Source organism: Carassius carassius, chromosome 12, assembly GCF_963082965.1.
Source record: "Carassius carassius chromosome 12, fCarCar2.1, whole genome shotgun sequence".
In the NCBI taxonomy this organism is placed as follows: Eukaryota; Metazoa; Chordata; class Actinopteri; order Cypriniformes; family Cyprinidae; genus Carassius; species Carassius carassius.
In genome coordinates this window covers 22,733,139-22,752,341 of record NC_081766.1, presented here as the reverse complement: position 1 = coordinate 22,752,341, position 19,203 = coordinate 22,733,139, and the positions used below count along the sequence as shown (strand labels likewise).

At 39.4% G+C, this 19,203-nt stretch overlaps 1 protein-coding gene across 5 annotated transcripts in view; it reads right to left on the bottom strand.

Annotated features, from left to right (window-relative positions):
• Window positions 1-19,203, bottom strand: part of LOC132155115 (CMP-N-acetylneuraminate-beta-1,4-galactoside alpha-2,3-sialyltransferase-like) — an 86,397-nt gene that overhangs the window by 12,022 nt on the left and 55,172 nt on the right. For 4 of the 5 annotated variants that reach the window (XM_059563924.1, XM_059563925.1, XM_059563926.1 and 1 more), the window contains 4 exons: window positions 18,222-18,285; window positions 15,907-16,002; window positions 15,602-15,788; window positions 247-393 (listed from right to left, as the gene is read on the bottom strand). In XM_059563924.1, coding sequence (XP_059419907.1) covers window positions 247-393; window positions 15,602-15,788; window positions 15,907-16,002; window positions 18,222-18,285 — 494 coding nt within the window. The remainder of the gene's footprint in view (window positions 1-246; window positions 394-15,601; window positions 15,789-15,906; window positions 16,003-18,221; window positions 18,286-19,203) is intronic. The other variant, XM_059563927.1, reaches the window with a different exon arrangement.

Here is a 19,203-nt window from a genome sequence, read left to right as displayed (position 1 = left end):
TTGACCTATGGTGATCTTTATGGTAAATACAGACTAATTGAGGAAGCACGTGTCTAAGGCTTCCTGTGACCCCTATTAACATTAGATCGACTAAAGGCATTGCCTGCCAGTTTGGTTCAATAAACCAGGCGGTCCAACAGTTATTCTCAAAGAGTTACCAGTTCTAGCAGTCGCATTCTCTTGCACTCGATGTGCTCAACATAAACAATGTTATGAAAAGTACTGAAACTGAAGCATGTTGCTTACCCCTTTTCCCATGAGGCCATTGTTCTGTGGAAGGCCAATAAACTGGAAGGCAGCCTCTTGTATAAAGTAGGGGTTGAGGATCCGAATCTCTGAAGGTTGTCGGGGCACAGAGTGCGCTACAGACTTCCAGAAGCCCTCTGTTCCATGCTTAAAAAAACAACAACATAGAGAGGCATTATGATATGGCCAAATGAGTCTGTATATCCGAGTTTGCATAATGAAAAATGCATGGAATGTTTTAATATCATTTTACAGCAGATGTGAAGAAAACATCTCTTCCATAATCATGAGTTCAGACCCAATACCTATAATGTGCCATCACTGCATACTGATGGCAGTAGTGTAGACAGCATTCATTAAAACTGATGCAGGCAGTCCAGGTTGGACAAGCCCAAAGGAAGTGGACAAATGAAATCCTGACCTCCACGAGCGTTAGGGGAGCAGTGGCCTCCAGCTTCTCCCATAACAATTACTCAGGAGACCTGTAGAGTGCCATAGCTCAGCAATTATTCAATCTGCAAGTCGCAGACTGTGACCTGGAACTGAGATCATCAGGTATTAGCATCCTGACTAGATGAGCTCTGCGAAGCCATGGCAGCCCTGCTGGCAAACAGACAGCCGGGTCATTGGACTTAATGGGAGTCACCTGTTCAAATAAGCAGACTGTGCCTTTGATATAGCCCAACAATAGGAGCAACTATTGAGCTAGGCGAACGGCTTTGAAGCATTTTTGGAGGGCCCCGCGCCCACAACAAGCCATGGGAAGAAATCATCATCTCTTCTGTCAACAGTAGGGTTTTGCTGAACAGAAGCAGAAATTCTGTGGAATGCTGCAACCACAAGCAGGTGTAAACAGAGAAAAACTTGACAACAACAATAAAACAGATCACAGATTTTGGTGCATATCTACTTGACCACAGAGACACCGTATCCAGCGTATTGTGAAGCATATATTAGACACATCTTGCAAAACTGAAGTATGCTTTTTTTCCAGAAAGTAACAGTTGTTAAAAGAAGAAATAAAAACAGGAAGTCCCTGATTGATTCTGTTAAAATCATTTGGCACAAGTGAGGATGTCTCCGTAAGATTTTACATTCCGTCCAGTGCATCAGGCGTCACAGAGATGGTAAGAACATTTCCCTCTCGACAGACAGGTTTATTACTGCACAGGAGTTGCTCTTGTGACTTACATAACCGAGTTGCTATTGAAGAAAAAAAAAAGAAAAAGAAAAAGAAATGAGAAAATTCTTGCTTAGACTGTTAATAATGACACTAAGATTCAAGTTGAGTGATACAGAAGCTTAGGTTCAGCTTACTCCAAATCCTTTCAAAACACACTGAATGTATTGATTTGTTTGTCTATTCATTCACTATTCATATATTCATTAGATATTAAGGACTAATGGCTGCCAGCACTAGTCTCGCACAGGTGTGTTGAGGACTGTGGCTTTTATAAGCAGTTATTAAATGTCTCAATCAAACACTTGTGTTCAGTGGGACTATAAAACACTAAACACTGTTTATGACTGCTGCTGTCAAATCTACATTTCAACTAAATCTTCAAAATACATTTCACAAGATTTTCATATTTCACCTAGTTATAGATTAAAAATAAAAAATAGAAACAAACGCTTGCCCTAAAACAACTAAATATACAAAGTATTTATATTTCCATACTCGCATATACTGTATATATGTATAGATGGAAACAGTAATGGAAAATGTAAATCGAAAATACAAAGAGCACAGTGACAAAGGCATTTGAACAAACCCAACCCAAGAGTCAGTCTGGTGACAGACTAGTTAAACAGGTTGAATAGAAAAAAGTACCGTAGTTCTTAATGAAGTGAATGATCTAAGACTTTGAACATTTCTATAAACCAGGTATAGCATTCCTGTAGCTCAAAATGTAGAGCATGGCACTAGCAACACAGAGATAATGGGAAATATATAAATATACTGTACATGTATACACACACACACCCATTAAAAAGCTGTTTGTAAAATAAGAGTCCTGTCCTTTTTTTTTTTTTTAATAAATCAATACTTTTATTCAGCAAGGATGCACTAAAGGGTGCTTTCACACCTCGATAGCTCGATAGCTTTGTTCCGAAACAGAGATTAAAATTATAACAATGTTGCTTTTTATTCTTGGTGTGGTTCCCTTTCACACGGAAATGTTTCTAAACAGACCAAAATTGTTAATACAAGTCACATGCGAGTAAACTGTCCTACCACTGGCCAAAGTTCCATGGTTTATTTTCAGGAATTATGCTCATAGCTGTGATCCGTTTTTTTTTTTTTTTTTTTGTAGCTGTAATTATATTAATTTATAATTTTGAACAGGAGTCCAGGAGTCATTGGGGAAAACATTTTTAAATGCACCTAACAGTTACTATGAAGGAGAGCAGTAAGACGGCATTATAAAATGAAAAGGCACGCTTTGGTTTTGAATGGCGAAGACGTGCTCAGCCACAGATATTGCCTGCATCCCAATGTATATATTACCCATCCAAAATTCTATGTGATATTAGTGATTTTCAATACCATTCAGGGTAGATAGTCTGCACATTGGGACGCCAGGAACGTCTACTGCTACTTACGTAATTGCCAATCATACATTGGATATAGCCTGGTTCATTGGATCAGATTGCTTTCTCACTACAACCGAACCGCTCCAGAGTTAATTTTCAGTCAAGCCGAGACCACCTCATTCAGGCAGTCTCGAACGATTATTTTAGCTCGTATGCGAGCATGATTGCTGTGTTCACATATGCCCAAACGAACCAAGCTACGCCAGGTTCTGAAACAATGGGCAAGGTGTGAAAGCACTTAGTGACAGTATTAGTTACATTTTAGGAGAAAAAAATATTAAATGTTATGTCTTTTTTGGTATAATTCGTTAAGACGTTTTCTTTTAATTTATAAGACAGAGAAGTGACAAAAAATTTTTGGCGATACACACCAGGCCTTATTTCCAACAACACCACTGTTAATTTTATTTAATTATTTAGTATTGTTGTGGAATTTATGAAGCATGAAATGTAAAAATTTTTGCCTTTCTAGATATTCTTATTGACGAGTGTTTTCAGAGAACTAAACCAGCCTGATTCTGGTTTGCATTACAATCCCACCAAAGTTAGACAAGGTCATTCTAAACACAGCTTTATTGTTGACATCTTCTACATTGATTCCACCTGGCTTTACTCCAGACCTCTCATCGGCATTCCAGGGAATCACAGCCAGGAGCGCTGAGAAAAAAGTTAGTTAGAGATACCCTGACTGATCACCTCTCTAAGCCCTCAAAACCATCTGCAGTGCAGGAACTTTAACAACTGCCACACTTTTGTCAAACAGGACAGCCCCTGAAACTGATCCAACTAATAAAGCAGCAGGTGAGAGTGGCCTCTCATTGCCTCCTGAATGCAGCTCCAGCAACCCCTTAACAAGATTTCAGTATGGCTGCCGAGTATTAAATCACTCCATGAAAAATCAGAGGCCACATCGCCGGACTCTCTCTCCATCAGCCGCTGGAAATGAGAGGTCAGGGTGAACATTCAGCAGTGGCTGGGAAAACTACAGCTGATTATGTGTGTTGGAAAGAATCTTCCCAGGAACAACTGGGGAGAGTTTTCTTTATTAACAAAAAATATTAGCATTGAATTTTGGCAGAATTTTCCTTTGTCAGAAAAATACAAATGTAGATCTTTCCATTTTCTAAAGAGTCTGATTGGACAGACACTTGCAAAATACACTTAATGTTTGTCAAAACACAAAAATACATTTAAGGAGGAGTAGGGGGGAGTATGTAAAAGTTTATGTTATTTGCAGTGAAGTGTAAAACGCAGTGTGAAAGGTATTTGATTTGTTCTCCTTTGACATCGGTGTAAACACTTCTGATTTCTTCCATATGTTATGCAAACGTATGGCTTAGATAACAAGAAAAGACAACAAATATAAAAGCCAAACTTCATTATAAAGAACCTGCCAGTCAAAAAGTTAATGCACAATGAGAACATAAATCTGGCATCTTCAGGGTTCAACTGACTAGATGGTAGATCAACCACCATGGAAAGAGTTATTTCAGCATAACATTTTTTACATTTACAATTTAATTTCAGTTTATAAGTGTTTAATTTAAGTTAAAATTAGGTTTGAGGCTTTCATCTAATGACATTTTTTTAGCATTATTTCTATTAACAAAATTTTTTTTAATCTGACATGGCATGAAAATCATCATGTAGATCAGGTTGTACAGTACAGAAGTTCCCTTTCAGTCAGTCACTCTCAAGGTCACATCGGTGACCGACTAATTGGGATATCGCTTTGATAGAGCAATCTACTTTGTTTGTAAACTAAACGAGCCAATGCACACTGACATGCAATTATTGCATCCAGCTGCCGCTGATCACAGTGTGAGTATTAAAAAGCAGCAGATGCAATGCATACCAGCTTTTCACTTCAGAGCTGAGTGTATCATTCCGCTCAACTGTGTCTGCTGTAAACTATGAGTTCAGCATGCTCTCGGAAGCATCGTGTGTTGGCGAGATGGCACTTCAGCGGCAGTCGTTCCTGGGTCGAATGGGTTGCACACTTCAGGCTGCATTACCCCCAGTCATGTTGCAAGTGGCCAAATCCCCTAGGTGCCTCTGCACTAAAAGAGCATTTTCTAAAGAGCAAATTTCTCTAAAAAAGCTTCACGGGTGTGTCTTTGTAAAGACAATGGATCATCTTTATAAGGATGCCGTTTCACCTGTGCTTTTCTGGGTGATGGTCACGATCGCTGCCTCACGTGTCTGGGCATCAAGTACGCTGAGGTGGCCTTCGTGGATGAGTCATGTTCCCACTGGGAAGATGACCAACTCGGAGCTGCAAACCAGGCTCCCCTACCTTCAGGGGGGTGGAGTCCCATTGCCACTGCCGTGATCTGGGGCTCGTTCTGGTGGCCAACAGATGAGAACCACTTCCAGCAGTAGTGCAAGTGATTTGAGGATTACAGTGATGGCAAACCCCATGGGGAAACAACCGCTTTGGGGGCCCACAACTCCTCTTGCACCACCGATCTAGTGGAACAACCCACAGAACATGCTGGGCCCTCTTCAAAGAGCGTACAGCACTATCCAGTGGGCCTCCCCCCAACTAGATGTCGATCTCAGCATCGGAGTGAGAGCTGTCCAATGAAGATTTGGCTACGCTGCTGCCAATGAATCTTATTGCCCTCCAACAGTGTGGTTCCACTGGTCCTGCTTGGGGAAGTCATGGCCTAGTGGTTAGAGAGTTTGACTCCTAACCCTAGGGTTGTGTGTTTCGAATCTCGGGCTGGCAATACCACGACTTAGGTGCCCTTGAGCAAGGCACCGAACCCCCAACTGCTCCCTGGGCGCCGCAGCATAAATGGCTGGCCACTGTGTGTTCACGGTTTGTGTGTTTTTACTGCTGTGTGTGTGCAATTTGGATGGGTTAAATGCAGAGCATGAATTCTGAGTATGGGTCACCATACTTGGCTGAATGTCACGTCACTTTCACTTGTATGGTTTTTCAGTGCTACTCAGCCCATCTCACTGGCTTCTGCGGACCATCAGCCTCCTCTATGCGATTCAGTTCGCCCGGTCACCCCCCAAGTTCAGCGGTATCCACTTCACTACAGTGAAAGTGTCCAATGCCCCTGTTCTGCGGGTAGAGATCACAGACCTATTGGCGAAGGATGTGATAGAGCTGGTCCCTCCAGCCGATATGAGGTCAGGGTTTTACAGCCCTTACTTCATTGTACCCAAGAAAGGAGGTGGGTTACGGCCAATCTTGGAAGTTGGAAGTTTTGAGCCAGGCCCTTCATCGGCTACTGTTCAAGATGTTGATGCAGAAAAACATCTCCGATTGCGTCCGTCCCCAAGATTGGTTTGCAGCGATCGACCTGAAGGAAGCGTACTTTCATGTGTCGATCCTTCCATGCCACAGACCATTTCTGCGGTTTGCGTTTGAAGGATGGGCACATCAGTACAATGTTCTGTCCCTATCTCCCGGTGTCTTCACAAAAGTTGTGGAGGTGGCTCTTGCTCCCCTCAGAGCGCAGGGTGTTCGCATCCTCAACTATCTAGACAGTTGGCTTATACTAGCATGGTTTTGGGATCAGTTGTGCGAGCACAGGGACCTGGTGCTCCAGTACCTCAGCCTGTTGGGCCTTCGGGTCAACGAGGAAAAGAGCAAACTCTCCCTGATGTAGAGGATCTCTTTTCTCGGTATGGAGTTGGATAGTCCACAGTATGGGGCTTCCTCAGCATCCCTGTTCCTAGCGGAACGGGTATGTTTTCCCAGCGTTATCCAATCTCACCTAGTAAGGTAGTGCTTTGACAATGGAGAGTGAAACTACTTGTTCCAAGTCCTGGCCTACACCTTATGGGGCGCAGGCGGCTTGCACATGGCACTGGAAGGGGCACCACCCATGGCGCTTTGGTAGGGATCCCAATTCATAAGTCACCGACGTGACGAAGAGACTATCCGACTGAAAGGGAATGTCTCTATTATGTATGAACACCCTCGTTCCCTGAAGGAGGGAACGGAGACATCACGTCCCGTCGCCACAGTTGCTGTACCACCGTTGAGCTGCCAGGTTACCGGCTCGGCTCCTTAGCAAAAACCTGCTATGCATTGCACCTGCTGCCTTATTATACTCACGCTGTGATCAGCGACAGCTGGATGCTATAATTGCATGCTAATGTGCATTGGCTCGTTTAGTTTACACTTGAAGTACATTTGTCTATCGAAGCGATATCCCAATTCGTCGGTCACCGACATGATGTCTCCATTCCCTCCATCAAGAAATGAGGGTTACCATATGTAACAGAGATGATACACAACCTAGAAATGTGATTTTTAAAAGTAAAACTGCCACAAAGGGAGATACCATGCAGAAAACCTGTCTATACACCTATAAATATTTGTATTGCTCTGATCAGGTTTATACCTGACATGGTCAGACTCAATGAGAAACTTCTGAACCAGGAGTTCCTTTTAAAAATTATGCACAGGGAAATCCTATCTGGTCACATAGGGGGGCAACAGGTTGCAAATGAACCATTCCACACATGCTCATGAGGAGAAAAAAAAGCTGTTCTCCTCAAAATAAATCACAACCTTTTCTCTCTGTCTCTCAATATACTCCACACAAGCAGAAGAAAACATAGGATATTTTGAAAAGGTTTCCTGTATATCTTCAGGTTTATATTTAAAAGGTCAATAAACTTGGGAGGTACAATGTTTAAAGTGAAATGATCTGTTTTTATGGTGTGTGCTCTAGCCGACAGAGCTGCAATCAAAGCCTGTCTTCTAGAGGCTCAGGCACGCTGTCTGACAGATGTTGTTTCTCCTGCTCTAGTTGCCATGCTCTGAATGCCTATAAACATATCAGGGCAGATGACAAATTTGCAACTGCAGCTAGGCTGAGACATATCAACAAGCAAATTTATACCACCTCAGTCAGAACTGAAGACTGATAAGAAGTGTAAATCTGCATTGGCAAACCATTACACCCCGGGCCCTATATGATTCATATGAACTTCAGTTTGTATATAAAGCACTGAAGGTTTAAGAGCGCCCCTGCAGAAATGTGCACATTTTATTGGAGCACTCATCCAGAGCAGGTCAGGTTCATGAAATCTGAATCCCATTGCTCTAGCTCGGTTCATGAAATCCCATGATATCTCTCAAAATGGCTTGATATAAACAAGATAGTGAAAAGTCAAATAGCCTGTGGATGGTTCATGGGTGGTCATCTGAGACCGAGACTAGCTTAAACATTAATGGACTGCTTAAAGGTCTGCTTAAACCTAGCACTTTTTTAAACCTTTATATTACCTCCTATGTACAACAGATACACACAAGTGACCTTTAGGCTGATTTGTAGAATCAAAGCCCAGCTGTTAGCATGTTCAGAAGCAAACATCCACATGTCCCCTTGTCAACCCTTGGCTTATCACCCCATTGGGTCAAAGGGAAAGACGACACCTGTATCCAACTCTAAAAACAGACAGGTTTCTACAGAAAACTGACAAATAATGAAAAGTTCAGGCTTAAAAAGAAGGCATCATTGTTACCTTGATTATTATTCATTATGCATCATTAACCTTATAATCTTCCCCTCTAGTGGGCCATTAAATCAATGAATGAATCATTTAGAGCAGTTCTGTGATATGGATTAACGGATTCATCCCAAAGAAAGACACGTTAAAGAATGAGTCATCACTATTTCTCTCATGAACACCAGTTGGTGGATGCCAACATTTTGAGGTAAGAGCAACAAATTTCTGTCTGTTTCTCACACAATGCTATCCTTCAGCTTCAGAAGACTTGGAATGTAATAAACAAATTGATTATTAGTATATAGTACTTCTGATACTCCTGTGTTGCTTTTTGCTATTTGTTTTTTTTTTTTTGGTCCTCTTTCATTTCATTATATTGAACAGATTGACCCTTTTTGAATACCACAGGATGAGTAAATGACAAACTAAATTTTTGGGTGAAGTATAGCTTTAAGATTTCGCAAATGTGACATGAGTCACATTTCCTGAAGTTTTCTTCAATAAACAAAAGGCACTCTCCTCAGGCATCAAAAGAGATAAAGTCATGCACACATAAGTGTGTACTCCAGGAGTTGCATTTTGGAATACAAAAAAAAAACAAAGCCATGTAAAGACTAAACCACAACATATAACAGGCAACAATTATACAACAGGCAATTGTGTGCAACATGCTAACACATGGAAAGTACCTTCAATAAATGCCAACAGCAGGAGCCTGAAGGAGTGTCTGATAAGTGACACACTCTTGCCTCACTCTTACCATGTAAGGCTAAAATAATAAGGGATTAAGACATATAGGAGAACGAAGTGATAAATACATAAATACATTCAGCCAGAGGATTACCTAGTCAATGGTATTCTGAAAGAAAATAATTATCGTGGGAGCCATATGCTCCTCAGCCACCTCAAGAACTCGTTAATTCAGTATGCGATTATCATACTCGATGGCTGGTTCATTGCCTATTTTCAAATAAAGCCCCTTTAAAACATTTTCAATGACTAAAATAGGGGAAATCAAGAGAAACATGACATATTTCTGAAGAAGCCTAACATTTTCACAAATCTGAATTGTGTTGAGTGGTTAGGGTGAAAGGAATGTTCCAGATTCAAACATGCTCATCTCAATAACCACAGAAAAACTGTCCACTTCCCACATAGCAAATGTCTTCTGGCCCAGATCTGGGCCACACAATGACTTTTCCCTCGGCCCAAGTACCACAAAGAATGACGGCCCGGAAGTGGCCCAGAACTGGATTAAAGACTCGGGCCACACATGGGCCATAACTGGCCCAAATCTCAGCCAGTTAATCAGCCTTAGCTGGCCCTGATCTGGGCCAAAACAGGTTTTATTATTGGTGCCAATTCTCAGCCTTAAGTAAACCAAAATCCCCAGATCTGACACACACCTGAAACTTATATAGCCCAGACCCAACCCAGACAGCAAGCAGTGTCAGCCCAGATCCGGCCCGAATGGATTTCACGGAGGCCGGATGTGGGCCGGATCTGTTCCTCACACCAAGTATCAAATGGATACAGGATGCAAATAAAAATAAAATACTTTCATGATCGTTTTATTTAATGCTTGTGCATGACAGCATACTAATAAAAATGATGTGAGCCCACTCCCCACTTTTTTCTCCATTCTGTCACCGATGGAGTTTTGGTTCCTTGTCGCTGTTGCCTCTGGCTTGCTTAGTTGGAGTCACTTCATTTACAGCGATATCGTGGACTTGATTCCAAATGATTGCACAGATACTATTTAAACTGAACTGAGATTATGAAACTGCCTTTAACTGTCATTTTGCATTATTGACACACTTTTCCTAATTAATGTTGTTCAGTTGCTTTGACTCAATCTTTTTTATTTAAAGCGCTATATTAATAAAGGTGACTTGCCTTGACTAATGTGCATTTGTGAAGAGCACTCAAGCCTCATGGCAGGACATTCAGGTGAACTCCAGCAAATGTTCTTCAATGCTGGGAAAGTATCAGTCTACTGTTCTGTCAATATGAACTAAAAAGGCTAGAATTCCTTCCACCATGAAAGTACACAGCATTCAAAATAGCAGAAGAGAGAAAAATACTACAAAGCAGCAAGCAGCAACTGTTCAAAGTTAGTGTGACTGTTTGAGATGAAGAGTGTGAGGAGTAAGGCCATCCTTAAAAATATTTTGGTTTGCAATAACAGTAAATAAGAAAAAAAAAGGTCAGTAGGTAGGTCTATATTTTTTACCAAGTTTCAATGTAAAAAAAAAATATAAAATTTTGGTGATGGTGATTACGTAGGTATGAATTTAAACAAATTAGCATATTGTGACGTCACTGACTGGGTCCTCAACCCGTGCCTTCGGGCGCATCATTGCAAACCTCATTTTGATGCAGGCTATATAGACCACAAACAAATTGAAATCTTTGTCAAAAACATGTTAACTGCATGAATTTCAGGGGAGAAGAAAAAAAATTAGGTACTGTTTTACTTGCATCCACCGCTAGGTGTCAATGCAACCTACAAATGAGAGACCATTTACTTTGCTTTCTTGGGTTGTCACTTTTGAAAAAAAACATCCCGTTTGATTTGAGTGACAAGTGTTCATTGAATCGATTGTAAAATCGATTTAGCATGTCTAGATGCATTTTATACAGCAAATAACACCAAATATAGGTAAATCCAGGTAAAATATTGGTAAAGACCAATATTTCTGATGATTTATTGGCGTGAAGTTACGTGCACAATGACAAACAGGAGTGCAACATTCTTGAAAAACAATAAGCAGAGTGGACTGCCATAATGCAAAACATTTACTGCAGGCTTCAACATGGCTGTGATTACGATTAAAAATGTCAACAACAACAAAAAATCGCATACATAGGTGGTGGGTCCAATCGATTTGTGCAATAGATTTTTGAACATAAAGTGACAGTCGACACGGTCAATGTTTTAGACTAGAAGGGAGAAGGGATGGGAAAAGATCTGGGCACAGTTTTACTAGAACTTCGTGCCGAGTTAAAGCGGAGTCGAGCTGTTTTAATGAAATTTTTTAGATGTATTATGGTGCCCCGAACCCCTATAACTTTGAACAGTGACCGCGAACATTTAGTTTACTGCAGCCGCAGCCATCATTACCAAGCGCAAACCATTGACTCTGACAGGAATGAGAGTATGAGACGAAGCGAATGCACAGTCCATAGTGTGACATCCGTGTAAACAGATGACGTCACAGGGTTTTTTTTTTTTTAAAGAAAGAACGTAGCCTTAATTTTTATGGCGATTTATATATAAGTAATTTTACAATACTTACAAAAATATAATGAATACTATTTTATTGCTTTTGTATTAGTTGTTTGAAACGTTAAAAGTAAAAAAAAATACATTGGTTGGTCTTAACGCAAATGTACAACCGGAAAGTCGGTCGGACTAAAAGCAAAAAAAATAAAAAATTTGAGTTGGTCCTAAATTGACAGGGTCGGTCGGGTTATGGCAAACAAGATGATTTTTAAGTATGGCCTAAGTTCTGGTTGAGGATTAACCTGAAGTCTAAATCTACATGCCTTTCTAAATCCAACTGACTTCACAGTCACATAAGCTTTTGTTTGTTCATCTCCAAATGAAAGATGTCATGACCAGTGTTGGTCATCTTACTTGGAAAAAGTAATTAGTTACAGTTACAAATTACTTCTCCCAAAATGTAATTGAGTTAGTAACTCAGTTACCACATTGTAAAAGTAATTAGTTACTCAGCAAAGTAACTGTGACGTTATTTTTTATGTTCTATAACGCTGTTACGTCCTATAACATCTTTAATAAAAGATGTTTGTATTAACTGATTGAAGAATAAAAACACTAAGTATTTTAGAAAATGTTGTATTTATTTGAACTCAATAGATTGAGCAAATAGAGCGTCTGGCGCGAGTGATTTCAATGTTAAGTCAATGCAAAGACGCGAATAGACCACCTCCGAAAATCGGCGAAACACATTTTTAAATAAACCGCATATTTGAGTTTAAAACAACTACATTCTCGCATGAAATACTTTTAAAACTACATTTCATGACACCATAACAGTAATATTTAGAAAACTATCTGAATAAAAATGCTGGTTGAAAATGCTGTGTAAACTCAAATGGCAGAAGCCCCACATGCCGCGAATTCGCGTCTTATGTGAAGTTAATTTCATGCGCGAATGAAGCGTATGAACTCAAAATGTTCAAGCATCCAACTACGCGCGAATAGCGCGAGTTATTCACGCAAGTCGTGTCTGGTTTGAACAGCATTAAATATTCAGTACAGTAACATGTTAGCATGTGTTGATGAGAGGTGGTTCATAAGATTTGAGTTGCTTGAGGCAGACGTGGATAAAGTCTTTTTTCCTGGGCATAGCGTGCATGTTACAGAAACATTCTAGCCTTTAATTTCCGGTACTTCCAGTTCGAGAACGCCATTATCACTGACGCCGTCTTGTGTTTAGTGGTTGTCAGAGCGTGCAGTGAGACTGAGCAGGGCATCGCCCACCCAGCCAATCATCATCGGATTTGCAACGGTGTCAGGCAGCTGATGTGTAGCCACTAGCCAAAGCATGACACCTCGCGCTTTATTCAACCAAATTGTAGTAACACGACACTTTACATTCTCAGTAAAGATAACGGCGTTGTAACGATGGGAAAAGTAATTAATTAGATTACTCCGTTACTGAAAATTAAACTCCGTTAGTAACGCCGTTATACTTAAATGCCATTACTCCCAACACTGGTCATGACACAGTAGATTTCAATCACTGTCACCTCTTGCAAAAACAAAGTGTTTTCCATTTCAGCACCAGATTTCTGCCATTAAAGGGAATCAGCAACAACTACACCCCAAGTCACTCAACAGGATTTTCATTGCATCAATGATATTTTCGAAGATATGTCATAAGATCTAAATAAGACTTGGAAGTGGAACGCAGGGAATGTATTTGTTTTCAAACATGAGATGAACTGTATACTGTTGTTAGGGATATAGTGTTTGATAAGATTGTGTATGATTAAGCATAGAGATGAATGCCAGTTACTGTTTAGAGATTACTCAAATTTTTCAAAGAAACATCTATGGCACGTATAGAGTGCAAACTAGATAAACGCTTAGTCAGATTTTCATGGGGCCCTAAAATATCATCTCTTTGACTTGCCAGTTAAAAATAAACAAAGCCAAACTGTTTGAAAAGGGAGCGAAGGAATGTAAGGGGCTCTTGGAGCCTGACGTTGATAAGGGAAAGAAGAATAGAAGTCAGTCGTTTTTCATCTGTAAGAATTCACAATAGTGATAGGCTTCATTTGTCAAGTGACAATCGGTTAAAAGCCACTTTAAACATGATACTGTTACTACTTAATACATACATAGGAGGTCACATAGACTAGCTAGAGTCTAAACATCTAAACATCTTTTACAGCTGTGGCTGTCTGCCGGAGGAAGAAAACAGGAACAGCATTTTTACATTTTCTGAAGAAAATCTGAGTGCTGCTTGTCCGAACAAACATCGCTGCCAGAGGTTTTTATGCAGTTGCTAAGGTGTTCTTAGTGGTTTATGTGAATTGCTATGAGGTTTCTAAGGCATTCTGGGCGGTCTCTGTGATATTCTGTTTCTAGATATGGCTTGAGTTCTTTATCGTAAGAGTAAGCTTTGTTTTTTTTTGTTTGTTTGTTTTTTGTCTTTATTATCAGGTAAAAACATACTAGTGCGACTGCTCTTTCTACAAAAAGCCACACGATTTGTCAAAACACATACAAGGATTCCAGGGATTTTTTGAGGGGGGGGGGGGGGGGTCAGGATTAATTTACGACAATGCACCAAGGTCCTGATACAGTGATCAAATTGTCTAGCATTCCAGCATGGATTCACACAAAAGGCTCTCAAACAATTTCACTCCAATGTTCCAGAAACAAAAAGCAGTGTGAATGTAGCTTTTTAATTCTGTAGCGAACAGTCTCTTAAGAAAAACGTTATGATACATCATGTGAATGCAGAAACATTCCTCACACATTCTGTAAAAGTAAATGGTCTTATCCTTCAACAGACACGTGTTTCTGCTGAAGAAGGTAAATTATGTACATTTAAAAGAAAAAATAGACTAAGGTGCGGAGAAAAAGCTTTCTGTAAGAGATGCGTAAAGAAATTATAAATGTGTCTAACAAATATTTGGTGTAAATGTAAACGTAGACTGTGGAATTAGTAACAAATTATTACGACCAATAGTAAGAGTCATGCTTATCTTTTTTTTATTAGCAAGTAGCTACGTCAAGTATCTGAAATATTCCAGCATTATCTTGGATGTCTAAACATTGCCCATTTACAACCATTTTTACAACCAAGAACCAACCCATTAGATTCCAGTATAGCATGAACAATTAATTTTCCTCTTTCTGATACAAAAAATCTATTTTGTTACCTAATACTATGGTTTGCATCAGTCATCAACCTCTGAACACTGTTTCTACCACTATGGTAGACACATTGGAGCTTTCTTGACCCCTCATTTGGTGAAGGAAATTCTTCCTTCCACGAGATCAAAGCCAATCTATCAGAAGCCAGAGGCCAGATCAATTATCTGAGCACTTACCACTGTCCAGCTTGTTACGATCAGATGTTCAGACAAAACTGGCTCTTTTCAGGGTCCAGAGGGGAGGGGGGTAATCAAATAGCTCTCTATTTTTCTTCCTCTGCTGAGTCTCTTGCACATTGACAAATGTCAATTTGTAAAAAACAAACAGCACTGGTCCCGAAAGCGCAGCAGCTGTGCTGGCCAGGAACTCCTTAAGGCACGTTGCCGCAATAGTGCTTATGCTTGCTCTTTGTGTGATAAGAAATGGGATGGAGGCAGAGTCATTAAAACAGTGTGAGATAAGAGAGAGCTCATTTAGAAAGGGCCAACCCTTCTGATTAAGAGGCTAATTCACTAGATGTCAGTCAAACCTGGAAAAAGAATGATTTACATTATGCTAAAAATGTCCTTGAACAATAAAAGCGTTGTCTTCAATAACTCTTCCTAATTTAAAAATGAAAAAAAAAAAATCCAATCCAATACTCTTTGTTAGAGAGCAATATTAACATTACTCTAAATTCATAAATGATTTCAACTTAAAAGTTCTAAAAATTCAGCACAGTTTCAGGTAGTGCTGAACTGGAAATGGATGTATAAAAAAAACAATGGCACCATTCTGCTTTAACATTAACTGAGAGCTTCAACACAGAAAAAAATAAAGAAACACTACAGTATAGTCACACACTACTGCACTCGTTCTTACCAGTTTCTCTTTGAAGACCATCTGTCTCAGCCATTTAAAGTCAAGAGGTTTGAAAGCAGAGAAGACAAAGAGGGAATCTTTCTCATAGCGCTCGGGCTTCTGGATGGCCCCTTCTGGGTAGGTTATCCTTAGGGTGGTCTTTGTGCCTACATCTCTGGTGTAACCACTCACTGGGGCCTCGTTGAGTCTAAAGAATAAATACATTGAAAATCAGTGCAAATCAAAAGCATAAAATCCTTTCATTTATTCAGTTTATTGCTTTGGTCATTAAAAAGGCAGAGCAAGGTGACTGTGTGGAGACTCACCTTATCACAACGTCATACTCATCGATGTGGGCTCCTAAAGACTTGTTGCTAAGGATACCACCATTGCCTACTATTATACATCTTTTACAACTCAAACTGCAAAGAGAACATATGAGAAGACAGGTGGCATTACTCAAAAATGCACAGCCATATTCTTCACAGAAAGAATTTTTACAAAAATTGTCAAGCTTAGCTTGATATTGCCTAGATTGCACAGTCAGGTCAGGTAGAAAATATATCAAATAATACAATTATACAGTAATTACAATTAGACACTATATTAGTTTTACAAACCATGACAATCAGAGCCAAATGGAAATTTTTACACTTGATACACATGAAATTATACGATATATACAGTACAGACCAAAAGTTTGGACACACCTTCTCATTCAAAGAGTTTTCTTTATTTTCATGACTATGAAACTTGTAGAGTCACACTGAAGGCATCAAAACTATGAATTAACACATGTGGAAATATATACGGAATTATATACATAACAAAAAATATGAAAATATGTAATATTCAAGGTTCTTCAAAGTAGCCACCTTTTGCTTTGATTACTGCTTTGCACACTCTTGGCATTCTCTTGATGAGCTTCAAGAGGTAGTCACCTGAAATGGTCTTCCAACAGTCTTGAAGGAGTTCCCCGAGAGATGCTTAGCACTTGTTGGCCCTTTTGCCTTCTGTCTGCGGTCCAGCTCACCCCTAAACCATCTCGATTGGGTTCAGGTCCGGTGACTGTGGAGGCCAGGTCATCTGGCGCAGCACCCCATCACTCTCCTTTTTGGTCAAATAGCCCTTGATGCCTTCAGTGTGACTCTACAATTTTCATAGTCATGAAAATAAAGAAAACTCTTGGAATGAGAAGGTGTGTCCAACCTTTTGGTCTGTACTGTATATATACCGTAATTCCTCAAATAAAAGCCGGGGCCTTTATTTACCTGAGCTGCAGAAGGTAACAGGCTTTTATTTGAAGCAGGCTTTTATTAGAGGCAGGCCTTTATTTCTAATTCCATCTGTTTAAAAGTAATTGTTTTAAATAACCCATTTTAAATTAAAAGCGATAGCATTCCAGTGGACAGAGATCATAACATTAGCACAGAATCAGTTCAGAATCAATCCCCAAAAGAATCAGTTCGGTTCAGATGCGCTCTGTGTCAGTCTGCTTCACGCTGAATCACACATGTGCAGTATCATCAGCTCCTCGGTTCTCGAATCGGACTCGTCCGACAGAAACGGTTCTCGGTCCAGTGTACTGGTGATCTGAAAACCGATGCAACCGGTTCTTGACTCGAGAACGAGAAACGCTCCAGCAGTGTGCGTGTACGCTCGTTATCTGGCTCTGCTGCACAAATTTTCCCCCGGCCTTTATTTAAGACCGGCCTTTATTTGTCCGTGTTGACCATGTCCCCTGCCACTATCAGAGGCCAGCCGTTTATTTGACTACCGGTTTTTATTTGAGGAATTACGGTATTTATTTATTTGTATTTTTTGAATGAATTTTTTTTTTTTTTTCCAGCAAGGATGCACTAAACTGATCAAAAGGGACATTAAAGACCTTGGCAAGAACTGCATAAAATTTAATTCTGATTTGTCACACCATCACATTAAATGTGTGTTCTTAAGCAAATGCAAAAACACATTAAATGTGTGTTCTTAAGCAAATGCAAAAAAAAAAATAATAATAATAAATTTGGATTACCTACATTGTTAGATTTATTTTTTAATAAATGCTGATCTTGTGAACTTTATATTAAGGCAATTTTTTTTGTATTACAAGTTTTCTAAAATGTTATGTTTAAATATGCAAATTAAAAAAAACGAAAATCTGAACACTGGATGAAGTCAGATAAAGTACTACAAAATTAATACTTAACAGTGTCTACAGGATGTTTTCTTTCCATTAGTCTGAAAAAAAAACACTTTATGAAAAGCCAAAGAGCCCAAAATCAAAACATTGACAGGTGCATGAAAAAACTGCCTGCAGTGTCCCCCCTTAATTAAAGATCCTGAAAAAACATGTCACAGTTTCCATGAAAAAAATGAAGTAGCAAAACGGTTCACAACATTTAAGATAATAAGAAATGTTTCTTGAGATACAAAAAAAAAGCATATTAGAATGATTTTTGAAGGAAATCAGTTATTTTATTTCTGATTTTAAAAAAAGATGTAGCCTTGATAAGCACAATACACTTTTAAAAAATAATAATCATAACTTTTGAGAAATAGTCTAAAAATCCTTTGCGTCTCTAGGATAAAAAGGACATGGACCTTTGGGCAAATTTGTAGTATTGCATTTTAAAAGTCTTACCTATCTAAATATGGACCCAGTCCATAATTCTTTGTAGCAGTTAATATAACATCTATGATTCTTTCTGTAGAGAGAGAAAGAGAGAGATAACAAAAAAGAACAAAGGGATTAGACAAAAACACTTGTAGATATAATGGCTTTAATCTGATTCAAATGATTTTCTTCAATTATCTGCACTCCTCTTTGTCTGATGGAGGAGCATGACTGTGTTATTCACTCCTGGAAGTCATATTAGAAACTGAAAATAGGTTACTGGCACTTTAGGAAAAAAAACAGTCTGTAAAAGTGGAATGCCATTTGCAAACAAGTAAAATTCCTTTGCCAAATTCTTCTATCCATGCTTTCTGACGCTCTCAGTATATTAACAGAGCTGTTTGGTCATAGTGATCATTCCCCAGATTCCCTCGAAGGCATTCATGGCTGACACACATTATGTCAACTGATTATCAGTGAAGACACCGGATTTCCTAGTAAGGGTGCATAAGCATAACCCATTGAGTTGCCTAAAGCATCAGTATGCATACTATAAAAGAGTAAAAGACAGGAAAACAGTTTGGAAAAGAGCTAAATTAATGAGGACAATGAGCCTTGCCCATTTTATCATCATACCTTTTTGACCCCAACTATATTCCAATGAACAACAATCAAGAAGGCATAACACAAAGAGAAACACTTTGGGAGGTCTGTTAGGCACTTTGCAGTAGATGTGAGGAGCCAAATCTACATCTGTATATAATTCTTTCTTTCTTTTTCTTGTCCGGTGGTTTGAAAGCATCTACCCTAAAGAATATCATTACGGTTTCTGACAACAAAGAGCAAACGTGTAAGATTATCTTTTTTTATAGGCATAGACGCTATTTTATTGACAGGCAAACATACAGTATAGGATGTACCAATGTAGAACTGTGGTTTGAAGTGAATATTTGTGATTTCAACAATACAGCATGTGAGAACGTTCTGTAAATGTATTTGCCCTCCATAA